We start from the raw sequence: 14,870 nt of genomic DNA, 5'->3' as shown, positions 1-14,870 counted from the left end.
TCCTCACAACTCCAAGGTTAGTAAAGCTCCCAAACGCCATCCCAAAGTAAAACCAAAAGGCTAATGATTTGCAAGGCAGTGTCCGAAACGGTGCAACTAGCTTAGCTGAGAGTATGCGCGCCTGGTGGCAGGGGTGGGATGGTGTGAAATGAAACTGAAACTATGTTGCGGGGCTATAATTTTGGCGAAGGGGACTTCCGAGAGTCTTTGCGCCTGCGATAGCACAAGATAGGTTGGCATCACTGTTCCGTGCAGTTCAGCTGAGGGGAGTTCTGTCTGCATGATTGCCGACATCGCAGGTTGTAATCTCAATGCCACCCACCGCCCAGTTAACTAGTGTGAGCCCGCCCATATCTGAATTAACAACCATCCGATGCTATAGACCTGAACGGGTGGTAGCTGCTACAGCGGTTCCAGTTTGAATTATCTGAATTTCCAACAGGAGTCGAATTAACAAGATTTCACTGTAACAGCAAAAACTGGCAGAGAAACACCCTATTACCCAGAGACATTGCCCTGTTATCTAAGTAACAAGATTAATAAGTTCAGCAATGACAATCAACTCTCTCGTACACAGCCCAACATAGGAGAACACTACAGAAACAAAATGCTCCAGCAATCATAATCCTTATTACTAAGCCGAATCAAGGTGACAACTTGTAGTTCTATCCATAAGATAATCTTCTCATAAAACAAGTTAAAGCCTTTAGACATACGAATCATCAATAAAGTAATTTATCTTGAGATTTAGAATACATGTACATTAAACTCATTCGCCGCCAAAACCGGGCAAGCGCTGGCGGAGTGTGCAGTGTGGCCATATTGCCAGATGGCAATTCGACAGGCAGGCAAGGGTGGCTGCTTGTTATGGTTTGCAAAGCTGTATTTAGAAAACACTTTACGCATATTTTTTAGATGATACTTGCAGGTATTGCCAACAAGTGGCAATACTTTGGCAGTTTTGTTGAACTCTGTAGTATGAGCCTTTTACACGACAAAAATTCAGCTGAAAAACGAGACAGACAATAATAAAGACACATGTAGACAAAGCCGATGCTGCAGTGACAACTGAATTATTTACACCCGCACATCTTCTTGACTCTTCACTTCATCTAACTACAGCTAACTTCTTCCTTCACTGTCCTGTGCAGACCAACTAGCTCAACAATCCACTCTATTATTGTGCTTTTGTTTTTAAGTTCATTGCTATAATGAATAGAAAATATGAAGGCCATTTCATGCGTGATGCAGTGACACAATACAGTCGACGACCGATTTTTCAGACTCTCAACGAACCACGAAAATGTCCGAAAAATTGGGCAGTCCGGAAAAACAAATGTGCACCAAAAAAGCTAAATTCATTGCCTATTATTCACTTTGAGGCCGAAAAAAGTCATGAATGCTTTTCTGCGCCACGCTCCGCTTCCGTGCTAACAGGTCCAGCTGAATTTCACTTGCATCAGCTCAGCTTGCGTCGGCTGCGCTGCTGCAGGTGAGTCATCGTCGTCGCTCTCAGACTCCACAAGCACTTGGCGAATAATTCCTGCATCTACGAGCCCAGCACACAGTTCCAACTGGTGGTCCACGTCTGTGAACTCTGAAAACGAGACGGCCGATGAAATTTTGAGACCAGCAGTGCGAAGGTTGTGAATGAACAGCTCACTGCCTGACAGCTGCTCGACGACACTCTCCTCATCCAAGGCAGCCGACTCGTCATTCAGCAAAAATCCCGCGTGGCGGAAGCAATTGCGCAGCGTTGTGGGTGCTACAGACTTCCACGCATCTGCGAGGGTACTCAGTGCTCCAAGCAGATCGACAGAGTAGGTTTTCCCACTGCCGAGGCGCACCACAACCACCAACCACTGAATCACAACACAGACTCTGTTGAGTGCCTTCTTGCTGCCGCGTTGCATGAAAAAAAAAAAAAAAAAAAAAGAATTATTTACAAAATCCAGAAACAGCTTCTTGAAGAACTGAAGTCGATTCAATTAAATGCGAGCCACAGTAGCGACAGAATTTAGTTCTCGCATCGACCCTGGCTAGGTCTACTCGCTACGCTCGGCAGCGCACGTGAAACGCACGGCAAACACACAAAGGAACAAGTAGCCGAAGCGATCATGCTAAAAGAAAGAAGAAGAAAAAAAAAAAGCAGTCCGGTGGCGAGCAGCGACGGCAGCAACGTTGTCCCGGAAACGGAAGCTGCTAGGCAAATAATAGCCTCGATCCAGCGTGTTTAGCTGAGAAGCGGTAGGCAAGGCCTGCACCAGTTTTGAGGCTATCGAAGGAAAAAGTAAATGAACAAGATGGCAGTGACACCGCACAAAATGTGTGGCAGTTGGCCGGCTGACGCTTGAAATGTCCAAAAAATCGAATAGCCCTCCTTAGAGTGTCTGAAATTTCGAGCAGCGTAATACATTGACTTTATGAGGTATGTCCTGGGGCCAGGAAAAAGTCCGAATAATCAAGCATGTCCGAAAAATTGGGTGTCCGAAAAATCGGTCGTCAACTGTAATTACAAAAAACTAGGGGTTTGCGAAAACCGTAATTTTCGAATACGAATCGAATATGAATATAAGAAAAAAATGCCTTCAAACACTGAATATACGACCAGTGAAAAAAAAAAAACTACCTGAAATTCAAGTACTGTTCATCTTTATTTCAAAATTCAAATGGTAATTTCAAATAATAGAGTTAAACTACAACTGCACAGAAGGGTATGCCACACTGAAACATCCAAAATATAGGGATTCTGTATCCCGAAAATCAATTTTTCGAAAATGAATCAAATACAAACATATTGTGGAAGAAGGCCAGGTCGAGGCGGCAAGGTCGAGACGGCAAGGCAAGGGATGCCGTCTGGCGTCTATTCCTATGGACAAAAACCCAAGTGCGCGCCGGAGCCAGCGCTGCGGGACGATGATGATGGTATGTACAAGAGGAAGAAGATCATGGTATGTACAAATGAAAGATGATCTGTGGAGGGCTCACACAATCTTCCCGGGGGGTCGGAAGCGGCCAGCCTGGCCGCTCCTAACCAACCGATGTACCGCGGTGCAAAAACGACTTCAAGCGAGATACATGAACAATTTCAGTTCCATGGTGGCGTCGGTCGGCTGGGGGATCAACAGGTGTGACTTGGTAGTTTACTGGGGACGTTTCGTTGCTGACCTTGTAGGGACCAACATAGCGGCGCTGAAATTTATCATTAAGGCCAGGGGTGCACAGTGGTGTATAGAGCAGTACTTCGTCACCAGGACGAAAAGAGACCACGCGATGCTTCGAATCGCAGCGACACTTGCGGTCTTGCTGGCACGCTTTTGTGTTGAGGTGGGCAAGATGACGGGATCGGGCCACAAGGGATAAGAACTGGGCTGGTAATGATAAGGAGTAATCGGGCGTAGAGAAGAAGGAAGTGTCGAGGATTGTAGTGGGAGGACGGCCGAAAATGAGGAAAAATGGGGAGTAACCAGTAGTCCGCTGTACTGCAGTATTATAGGGGAATGTGACGAATGGTAGAACAGTATCCCAATTTCGATGATCCGGTGTGATGTACATGGATATCATATCCGATAGGGTGTGATGAAATGGCTCAGTCAGTCCGTTAGTCTGGGGATGGTAGCTTGAGGTTGTCTTATGGAGGGTGGATGACGCATGAAGAACTTCGAATACCACTGTCGATGAGAAGGCCGTCCCGTGGTCACTTAGAAGCACCCGAGGAGCGCCATGACTCAATACAATTGACCGCAAAAAGAAATTAGCTACTTCTTCAGCGGAACCAGTCGGTACAGGGGCCGTCTCAGCATAGCGTGTAAGGTGGTCGACAGCTGTTATACAATCGAACCCGGTTATATCGAACCCGGATATATCGAATTTTGGTTATATCGAACTCACGAAATATCCCCTTGAAAATCCCATGTAAAAGTATAGGAAAGCCGCGTCATATATAGAACTCAATTTCACCGGTCGCTGGACATATCGAACTCCGCACCACTCACTGGAAAGTGTGCCTTCCCCGAAGACGATCGCATCACCCTTGGCCGTTTGCTGCGTGACGTTTTCAAGCCACGCGCGAGAGGGGACAGTTCGGCGCCAGCTGGTCTGGGCAGCGCCGCACCCATTCTGCAAAGGCGCGCATCTGCAGTTGTCGTCTTTTGCTGAGCTATCTCTCTCCTTCAGCACGCGCAACACATGCGCCAAGCCAGCTCAGCCCGTTTTCAGACAGACGTCGGACGCTTTTTCCAGCGTGTGTTGCGAACCCTCTACGTGCGGCAGCGCGGCGGCGGACGTGGCTATGGCGCCTGCAGATGTTAAGAAGCGCCAGCTCTCTCTCTCTTTTTTTTTTTTTTTTGCGAGAGTCATCCTTTCCTATCGTTGGGCTGTACGCGCGGCGTAGCGTAAGATATGGCGGCTGCGGGCGGCAGGGATTATTATTATTTTTTTTTTTTTTGCGGGGATGTTTATTTTATTATTTTTTTTTATCGCTTATCCTTGCATGTATGAATCGGCGAAAGCACGCGGTCAGCTGCTGCGATCATGACGCCCGCCCCAAGCGCGGCGTGATAAATCGAACCAGGCTTGCGTAATCAAGCCATCACGGGCACTGTGCCAAGTTCGCTCCCCGTCACCGCAGGAGCTATAAAAAGATAAACGCGCCCTGACGTTATCGCTGCGCAGCATCTTGGCACGCTGCCAATGAGCTGTGGATGAGACGGCCGAAACGGACTGAAGCGCGCCATCGACATGTAAGCGAAAATGCTCGCGATTTCCTGCCACCGCGGCGACACAGAAACCTTGTTTTGAGCTGCCGCGGTGGCTCGAGCGGCGAGAGGAACGCAGTTCCAACAAGTTTGAAAATTTTTGCTCTGTCGCTGCCGCTCGTCGCTTGCATGTGAGCGAGCTAGCCATAACGCATTTTTTTTTTTTTTTAAATTCTCGGGTGCAAAACTGGAGGGTGGGTTCATTATGCGAGTGGGTTGATTACGCGACAAATACGGTATCGTTTTTTCGCATCGTAAGTGCCGTCACAAGCCGATTTCTATATATCGAATTATCGATATATCGAACTATTTCGCGATCCCCTTCGAGTTCGATATATCCGGGTTCGACTGTAATCCAATGGTTACCCCCATCGGAGAGAGGTAGGGGACCATATAAGTAGATGCCGACTACGTCAAATGGCGAGGCGGGACATGGAAGAGGCTGTAGGAGGCCAACGGGCGAAGAAGTTGGCCGCTTGCGACGTTGGCACAGATGGCAGGAAGCGACGTATTTAGCTACGGTAGAAGATAGGCCAGGCCAAAAGAATCGTCTTTTCACGCGGTCATATGTTTTGTGAAAACCAAGGTGACCGGCAGTAGCGACATCGTGGAAAGTTGCCAGTATACGTGGGTGAAGCGCACGCGGCACGACTGGGAGCCAACAAGTTCCATCAGGGCAATACACGTAGCGGCGTAGTATGCCATCTTCGAGCTTGAAACTGCGAAGCTGTCGGCGAAGCCTAGCATTGGGCGGGTTCGAAGTGCCGATAAGGTGGTCGATGATGGGCCGGCAATAGGCATCAGCTAATTGCTGCGAGCGGAGTGTGTGTTTGTGCTCAGAATCGTCAAAAGAAACTGTTGCGATATGCGTCAGGGGAAGAGATGGTTGGCTGTGGTCAAAGGTGGAAATGCGTTGCGAAGAAAAACAGTAGGCTGATTCCGTAAGTGGGCAACGCGAAAGAGCGTCGGCGTCTTGGTGTTGGCGACCCGATTTATAAACGACGTCGAAATTGTATTCTTGCAGGCGTAGAATCCAGCGGCCAAGTCGGCCTGTCAAATTTTTCAGTGAAGACAACCAGCAAAGAGCATGGTGATCGGTCACAACTGTGACGTGCCGACCATAAAGGTAGGGGCGAAACTTTTGAACAGCCCAGACGACGGCAAGACATTCCTGCTCGGTAATGGTGTAGTTTTTCTCAACTGGATTCAAGGTCCGACTGGCGAAGGCAATGACTTTCTCACGTGAAGTTGCATCGCGCTGCAGAAGGACAGCGCCAAGACCGTGACCACTGGCATCAGTAAGCAGGATGGTAAGAGCGCTATCGCTGAAGTGGCCAAGAACGGGATCTGATGTGAGGGCGTGCTTTAGGTCGGTAAAAGCAGTGTTGCACTGTTCAGTCCACACGAAAGAGCTGCGCGCTTTAAGTAATTTATGAAGTGGCGCCGCAATAGTTGCAAAATGCCTTATGAAACGCCGGAAATATGACGCCAGCCGAGGAAACTGCGCAAATCTGCAGTCCGTTGCGGGCGAGGAAAGTTCAAGACCGCGCTGATTTTATCAGGATCTGGGCGAATGCCGTCATGGCTGACCAGATGTCCTAATATTTTAATTTCCTTCTGTGCAAAGTGGCCCTTCTTGGTGTTGAGCTGAAGGCCCGCTGAAGAAAGACACGTCAGGACTTCATTCAGACGCGTGAGAATGTCGTTAAAAGTTGCCGAAAAGATACCTATGTCGTCCAAGTAACATACACAGGTTCTCCATTTTAGGCCATGAAGTACCGTATCAATCATTCTTTCAAATGTCGCTGGTGCGTTACACAGGCCGAAGGGCATAACATTAAACTCGTAAAGTCCATCGGGAGTTGCGAAAGCGGTTTTTTCTTTGTCGCCCTCATGCATAGGTATTTGCCAATAACCTGAGCGGAGATTCAAGGTCGAGAAATATTCGGCGCCTTGAAGAGAGTCAAGGGCGTCATCTATTCGCGGCATCGGGTAGACATCTTTACGGGTAATTTTGTTGAGTGCACGATAATCAACACAAAATTGTACCGATCCGTCCTTTTTTTTAACTAATACTACTGGGGAGGACCATGGGCTTGTGATTTGAAATCTCGATTCGTATTCGAGATTTCAAATATTCGCACCCGCCTAGAAACAAACAAAAAGCAGAACGAACGGCTGTGCAATTTGTACTGCAGCCCTAACAACTCCTCTAGCCAGAGCTCCATTATTTTTGTTCTGGCCAATTGCAAAGGGTTCCCAAAGGGGGGCCAAGAAGTCAAGGTGCACGAGCAGGGCAAGCAGCTGTGTAAGCATCCAGCCTCCTTCATTGCGAACTGCACCTTGTGCAACTTGGATGTGGACGCAACGGCAGGCGTAATTAAGGTGACAAGATGTCAATAGCTAATAGCCTGGCCACGTGACCTTGAGCTTTGCCGTCAGGCTGCCGTGAAGTGGTCGTTAGCCAAGCATATGCCAGCTGGCTCAATCTAGCTGCACACCGCTTTCAGATGATTTCTCCTTTTTACAAGCAGTCCCATCTGGTGCTAATATAAGTTCTCCTTGTCGCTACATCAGCGCAGTTTTTCCATTTTTCCAGTGTGCTGAAACTGCACGCTTGTCAAAGGCTGTCTACGCAATAGGGCTTCCTCACAAAGCTTCAATACTTTCAGCAGTCTTTCTACGTACTATGTATACCTTTCATGAAATAGAAGGTGGGGAAATGCTAGCATATCTTACACATCACTACCCATTGAGTTTTTATTTTAGTTGCAATGTAGCTGTGTGCAAATTCAAATTAAATTTTTCAACCATTTTTGCATGACCATATCACAGACTGCATACTAATCCTGCCTCGTGAAGCAGTTAACGTTTCTATGCATGTCATTTTTTCTTACATGGTGCTGGGTCAATGTAATTTTGAGTAGTTTGGCTGCAAGGGTATCATGCTAGTTAAAAAAAAAAAGAAAAAGGTGACCCTGCCGGCCTATTTATCCTTTCTGTAATATTCTTTCAGACAAAAACTATAGATATTTGATAATGCCAATATTTCATATCTGCATTCTAACTGCATTCGAAAACTGAGATATTTGCACACTCTTAGCTTTGAGCAAGCTTAGTTCCACATTTAGTCTCAACGAGAACTCTGAGCTTAATGTACTGAAAATGCAGCACCTGCAGTACCACGCCAGCAACAATGTGAAGTTCGTAAACGACCTCTTGCCTAAGCAAATTACTATGCAAGACAAACATCGCGCAAAATAACACAGAGTGTATTTAACCGCAAAATAGTGGCCCATCAAGTACCTGTGAGACTGCAGAGCATGATCATCTTGGCTGCCACTCGAGTCCTCATCTTGGTGTTCTGGTCCCTCTCCGGTCTTGTCTCAGCTGGCAAGCCATTCGGCCACAGAGCATCCCTGTGGAAAACAGCGAGGCGGTACATTTGTGTGCTCACTAAGCAACACAATCTGCACTAGTGAACCCGATGAACTCCAATAAGAGACAGTTGTGGGGACCCTCCCTAGGTGCCATGCCCTTATATAGGGCTTGTCCGTAAAGTAATGAAAGTAATAAGACTAGTCGCGGCATTGTGTGCATGTGAGCCCGTTTGGGAAACTGGTTTTGGGGTCTGTTACACAAAAGATGGAAGATAACAACAAGGGGCATGGCGCACGCAGCAGAATTGACAGGCGGCACATGTCATGTCGCTGAATACAAATCGGAGGACGTGGAACCTGCAAATGCTGGCACGGGTCCTTGCGTAGACCAACCGTAGGCTAAGAAGGCATTGACAATAGGTGTTTTTTCTGAAGTAGGTGAGAAGCGCGCTGCCATGTTGTCAACGCATCCCGCAAAGGGCCCACAGCGTATGTTATGGCAGTAGTTCTGCATGCTTACCGAGCCAAACCATGCAGCTGTCAAAAGCCAAGTTTTGGATGTGGTCGCTGTGCCGTGTGCGCGACGCGTGCTGACATCCAGAGCGATGTGATCACATGGCAGCGTCAGAGCGAACATGAGATCATGAAGTTTGAAATACATCCAAAATATCCATCGTTTTCGAATACTGCTATTTGCTCCGACGTCCGGGTCATATATCGCATTAGTAATTTAGATATTAGAAATTTTTGAACGTTCACACAACTCTAGAATTCAGGTATTTCTTGAGTGATGTGCGTCTGCACGCTCCTTTCCTGCACATGTATCGGGCTGAAAGAGATGAAAGGTAAAACATCTGTGGTTCGTGAGCACCTTTTGAAAGCGGATGGGGTTGCCCGGAGGCTAGAAGATTAACAACCCCCTGCGCTAGTGCACCCTTTACAAAAATTCTTCTTCACCCCGTGTGTTGTTGTTTCAGCAGCAATAAATCCACCCATGCGACCAAATGTAACATTCTTTTGCTCCTAAAAACATGACCCGCCGTGCTTGCCCTCAAGAACATGCACGCAGACATGGGTATTTTAATTAATTTAATTTTAATTGGCTTGAGAGTTACTGTGCTTGTGATCACAAGGCCGGTGTTGTGGCTGAGCTGTTAGCCATAGCTAAATAGGGAAAGTGTATTTCTCTCGCTTTGAAACCCTATAGGGTGAAGCGTGAGAAAGTAAAACGGGCAGCATTCACCCAAATCTTTAATAATGTTCATATAGAATGAGAAATCTCCAAATTGCCATACTCACTTGAATGCTGTGATGTATTCAGCTATCTTTTCGGTCGAAGCCATCCATTCTACATAGTCAACAATTTTTCTGTAAATGCAAAAAAAAAAAAAAGGGACAGCATCAATAAAACAGCCAGGAAATTGAGTGGACAGAAAAACATAAGCAATCCATAATCAAATAATACTTCAGTTTGGCCGAGTTGGTTCATTTATAACAAATGTGCTTGCGCAAAAAAAAAAAAAGGACGGGACAGAACGAAGAAACACATGTACAGAGCACTCTATCAATGGTATATGTGTTTCTTTGTTTTGTCCCCTCTCCCTTGCAGAACACTACCAGAACTATAAACAAAGATATTCTTCATCAGAACCTGTTTATGGTGTCCCCAAACGTAGCCTTGATAATTTGCCTCAGAATAACCACGATTCGCCGCCTTAACCACTGGTTCTTGCTCTTTAGGTCGAACACTTCATCCATGAGCAATAGCATAATCCTCAAGGGAATGTTGTCTTGTGTCTGAAAAAAAAAAAAAAATCTAAGATTATACAGTCGGTTAAATTCGCACGGCAATCTAAGCCACAGCACACTGCCCAATACATTAGATACATATTTGTTATTGTCAAGCTGGTAATGTTGCCTTCAGTTACCTACTTCCTCCCACAGTGTTATGTAAAAACATGGATAAAAAACATACATGATGGAGCCACTTGTAAAAGGGGCTCTCAGAGTGCTGATTACGCAATGCATCTAACTATGCCACGTTACTGCTTACCTGGTGATGATGGGAAATCACAGCTGTTATGAGATCATGATTCTGATAATTATAAACTGCTTTCAGTCAGTGAGTCGGTAAGTAGGAGCCTAATAACCGAACTGCTCCACCAGTGTGCCCAAAAGCAAGCTTGCACAGGATTTCAGTAATGTCTAATAATTATTAATTAATATTTAAACTGATATTTAATGGACAGGCCATTCCCTCAGAGTCCTATGCTCAAAGTCAACATTCAAGTGCCATCCTTCACAGTGCCTTAACAATACTGTACACAGCTTAGAATTAATAAAATTAATAAAATTTAAAACTGTCAAAAGCACATAAATATTTCTTTTCAAGAGGTAACCAATAAAAAAGGAAACTGCTCATCACTGTGCAAATTTGCTCCACAATATGGTGACCAAAGGAGTGCATCAACTCACCTCAATGTCGATGCCAGCCCCCACTTTTCCGCCGCCCTGTATGATGACGTCCACGGGAGAGGCTGCAGGGCGGCTGCGCAGCACCTTCACGATGCTGTCGCGCAGTCCATCCAAAAGGCTCTCGGGGGCATTCTTTACCATAGTGCCCATGCTGCGCACTGAGGACTTGAGTGGGTTGACTAGGGAGCCCATCTGCACAGAGTACAGCGAGTGCTACACGTCATGCCAAGTACCATGCAAGAGCACGCAAACTGAACAACAAACACGGCAAAGCTCGACTAGCGCTCAAAACTCAGCGCAGCCATACCGGACCGCAGCCAAGCTTCTATAGAACTTAAAGGGGTCTGCAACATGAGTGCTTCGTTTAGACTGTTTGCTGCAACTGTCGAGTTATGGCAATGCCATTACCATCGGTCTTAACACGCACACAGTTAAACCTGGTTATAACAAAACTGTAAAATGTCCGCGATTTTTCGTTACATGTAGTTTTCGCGTAATGATTCGACAAGGAAATTCAGAACAGAAACCAGGTTAGGAATTGAATGCAATGAAAACCACCTTCGAAGTGTTTATAGTAAATCAGAATTACTCGAAGCTCTAAAAGCCGTGAACATTTTGCGATCGCCCTTAATTCAGAACAGAAACCAGGTTAGGAATTGAATGCAATGAAAACCACCTTCGAAGTGTTTATAGTAAATCAGAATTACTCGAAGCTCTAAAAGCCGTGAACATTTTGCGATTGCCCTGGCGTGGCGCGACTGCAATAGGAACCTCCACTTCGACTGTGCTCGCACGACATTTCTACGAGAAGGGTGGGAAGAAGAGGATTGCGAGGAGTTTCTGTCTCCATCGGGGAATCGAACCTCCACCCGTTGGATCCCCAGCCGAGCGCTTTACCCTTGTACCATGCCCCGGGTTTTTTTTTTTTCCAGCATGGTATTTATTACACGCGTTTACATAGAGAAGAAAGCTATATACCGTATACACGCGTGTAATGGCCGCATGCATGTAATGGCCGCACCCCGAACTTTCGAAAGAAAATTGAAAAAAAAAACTTTTAAAAAATTTCCCGAGTAAAAGCTGCACCATGAGTTTCAGGAAGTTGGGCAGTACCGCCTACTATGCGGTGCAAGAAATACGGAACGTTTCGTGGTTACTGCCGCCAGGTGGGGCCCAAAAATCAAGTGAAAGCCAAAATGAAGCGTAAGGTTAGAAGTAGAATTGCCAATAAGAATTAAGAACAAAATATTTGAGGAAAAAAAAAGTCGAGCATGGGAGCAGCGGCCACCATCTCTGTTACAAATAGGGCGCTCCTAGCCGCTGCGATGCCCGCCCGTTACAAAGGGTGAGGCCAGCAAATCCAATCCAATCCAAGTCTGTTCGCTCCTTCGTTTTACAGCCATTTTCTCGATCGCCTGAAGCATATCACATGCGATCTCGCAATCGGAACGCATCGCTGCCCTGATTTGTTCTGCGCTCGTGAGCTGAAGATTTTCTTTTTCCTCGATGGGAGAATATGTGTGGATTTCAACGTGCGTACAGTGAGTGGATGGCAACGGCCCTCCACCAGAAGACTCCAACCGGCCGACTGAAACGGGCATCGCTTGTGGCCGTTTGCCACTGGATACTCGAAGCGTGGGCCACGGTTTCGTTAGAGACTGTGGAAAAATGTTTCAAGGTGACAGGGATATCAAACAAGCTGGACGGTACGAAGGATGACCTCATCTGAGACAAGGATGAGCCTAAGTCCCGATAGTTCGGAGGAGGACGACGACGAGGAGTGATGTTTTGGACATGGGACGAGCCTGAAATCCAGACGAGCTTAGCGGAGGAGGACAAAGAGTATTTTGACAATAATAAAGGCAGGTACCACCGCAAATAATTTTTTTCACTGTCTTTTTTTCTCGTGTAATTGCCACACCCCCTGATTTTCACCCCAATCTCGGAAATAAAGTGTGGCCATTACGCACGTGCATACGGTACATTATTTACAAAGTAATCAGCCTGTAGCCGAACAAATTCAGTTGAAATATACACCACACAACTAAAATATGTCTTAAAACAACACTAAACAGTCACTAAACAGTTGAATGCCTACTTGGACACGCATACAACAGACAGTCTCTACGAGCATTAGCAAATATCAGTTGAGGTGCTGTCTCTTCTTCTAACAGAATATCGCGCATTACTGCACATTGGTGATTAGCTTCTATTGGTAAAAATAGGTAAGCTACATACAAAGTATGACCTGAGCCAAGGGCTATTAAAGATTGCCTTACTGTATGTTGCTGCACATGGTTGACTGCAGATAAAACAAAAACAGCAATGTCTGTATTTTTCACCTGCATAGCTTCTCATCAGTAATGATGGCTACAAAAAACGCGTGAACCTTAGTGCCAAAAAAAAAAAAAAATAATAAAAAGGGGTGAAGAAAAAAAAAACGAGGAAAAGAAAAAGATATCGGAATGAAACTGAAACTGCAATGAAAGACTCCGTGGAGGCCAACCCACTAAACTACATGGCGGAGGGGTACATTCACACATGCTCTTCCCTTGTAGCTTTGCTAGCGGTGCCAAGAAATTTCGTCGCAGAGTATACATTGCATCAAAGATTTTCATGACCTGTACAAGTGAACAGCTACCTGCGGCCAAAGTTAGGGAGGAAAGAATTGAATGATCTCGTTAGTCACTCCTCGCTATTGTAGGATGCCTGCGGATGGAGAGAAAGGGGCGGTCAAGGAGCGGGCTTACGAGAAAAGCACAATATTTGGGGGTGCATGGTGACAAAGGTATGCCTCCCTCCCCTGTCTGCTTCTGGTCTCTTTGTTCCTCATTCTATTCCTGCGAGCCGCCCATGCGATCTTAGCCATGGAAGAGAGCTTGTCAACTTTAGCGAAAACGAGTTACAGCGGCCAGGAAACCATGAGAAGCCATCTTCCGCGACGTAGTGATGTGCTCATGTAGGCTGTTTCGGTTGATCCCGCAGCATGTCGTTATTGGGCGAGTAAAATGGGAAAGCGAAAGACAGAAAACCGAGTTGAGGGCAATTTTTGGTTTGCCCGTATTTTGAAAGTTCATTCCCTAATAACTCCAGTTCTAGTGCACCAATTCCTGTCATTCTTTTTGGTTTGGTATTGACATATATCCTACTTTGAACAGCAAGCTTTCAATCACCGACCTATTTGGTGGTATTTTGTGAATTGGCATTCTTCTGGACCTTAGTGGCCATGAAAAAAGCAACGCAACACACACACACACACACACACACACACACACACACACACACACACACACACACACACACACACACACACACACACACACACACACACACACACACACACACACACACACACACACACACACACACACACACACACACACACACACACACACACACACACACACACACACACACACACACACACACACACACACACACACACACACACACACACACACACACACACACACACACACACACACACACACACACACACACACACACACACACACACACACACACACACACACACACACACACACACACACACACACACACACACACACACACACACACACACACACACACACACACACACACACACAAATAGTGTTGCAGACTCTAGCTTCCATAAAATTGCACAGCTTTAGACAGGCAGCGCGTAAATAACAGTGTCGTTCCCAAGACAAAGACCACCAGAAAGTTGTCTCAGAGAGACAGAGAAAGAAGGAAGGTAACCAACCAACACTGCACGTGTGCTCACCGTTCTTGCAAACTGCTTCTTTCCCTTCTCATAGGTGCCTGGCTCGAGGAAATGCAGAACCATGTCACGCAGACCTGTGTTAGCTGCCAGGATGTCCGGATGCAGGATTTGCTGCAAGAACTCGTTCAGCTGGGCCCGCCGCTGCTCCAGGAAATGCCGGCTCAGATTGTTGAAGGTCTTCTTTCCGGGGAAAGGTAGCTTGGACAACTTTGGGAACTGGAAATGTGGAAGATGGCCGGTCACTTGCGAAGTACACTTGAAAGGACAGAGAGGACAGAGTGAAGTTGACCTGTATTGATAGATTACTGGGTACCAATGGCAAAAAACTTTAATATAGGATAGGAAAGCTAAGAAAAGTGAAATACAGGTGTCAACCCCTGAAGGCTGGGCTACTTAGCCACCCGCTGACTGCCGACTCTTTTCTGTCTGGACAGAATTTAAATCCAATTTTTCTGGGAATCTGCCGGACAAACAAACGTGCTGGGAAGATGC

General features: G+C 46.3%; 1 protein-coding gene across 3 annotated transcripts in view; it reads right to left on the bottom strand.

Annotated features, from left to right (window-relative positions):
• LOC146199081 (sorting nexin-13-like) overlaps positions 1-14,870 on the bottom strand; it is an 86,254-nt gene that overhangs the window by 12,203 nt on the left and 59,181 nt on the right. The window contains exons 20-26 of one of the 3 annotated variants that reach the window (XR_014705041.1): positions 14,379-14,594; positions 10,613-10,804; positions 9,789-9,934; positions 9,437-9,505; positions 8,064-8,176; positions 1,664-1,899; positions 793-1,597 (exon numbers count right to left, since the gene is read on the bottom strand). Coding sequence is in view for 2 of the 3 variants with exons in the window: in XM_084594558.1 (XP_084450684.1) it covers positions 1,868-1,899; positions 8,064-8,176; positions 9,437-9,505; positions 9,789-9,934; positions 10,613-10,804; positions 14,379-14,594 (768 nt within the window). In the remaining variant the exon portion in view is untranslated. Of the gene's footprint in view, positions 1-791; positions 1,900-8,063; positions 8,177-9,436; positions 9,506-9,788; positions 9,935-10,612; positions 10,805-14,378; positions 14,595-14,870 lie in introns of those variants that run through there. The other 2 variants (XM_084594558.1, XM_084594557.1) reach the window with 2 other exon arrangements.

The sequence above is a fragment of the Amblyomma maculatum genome, chromosome 2 (genome assembly GCF_055883805.1).
Source record: "Amblyomma maculatum isolate TAMU_Amacu chromosome 2, ASM5588380v1, whole genome shotgun sequence".
Lineage (NCBI taxonomy): Eukaryota > Metazoa > Arthropoda > Arachnida > Ixodida > Ixodidae > Amblyomma > Amblyomma maculatum.
The sequence above is the reverse complement of the archived record's forward strand: the minus strand, read 5'-3'. Positions and strand labels throughout refer to the sequence as shown.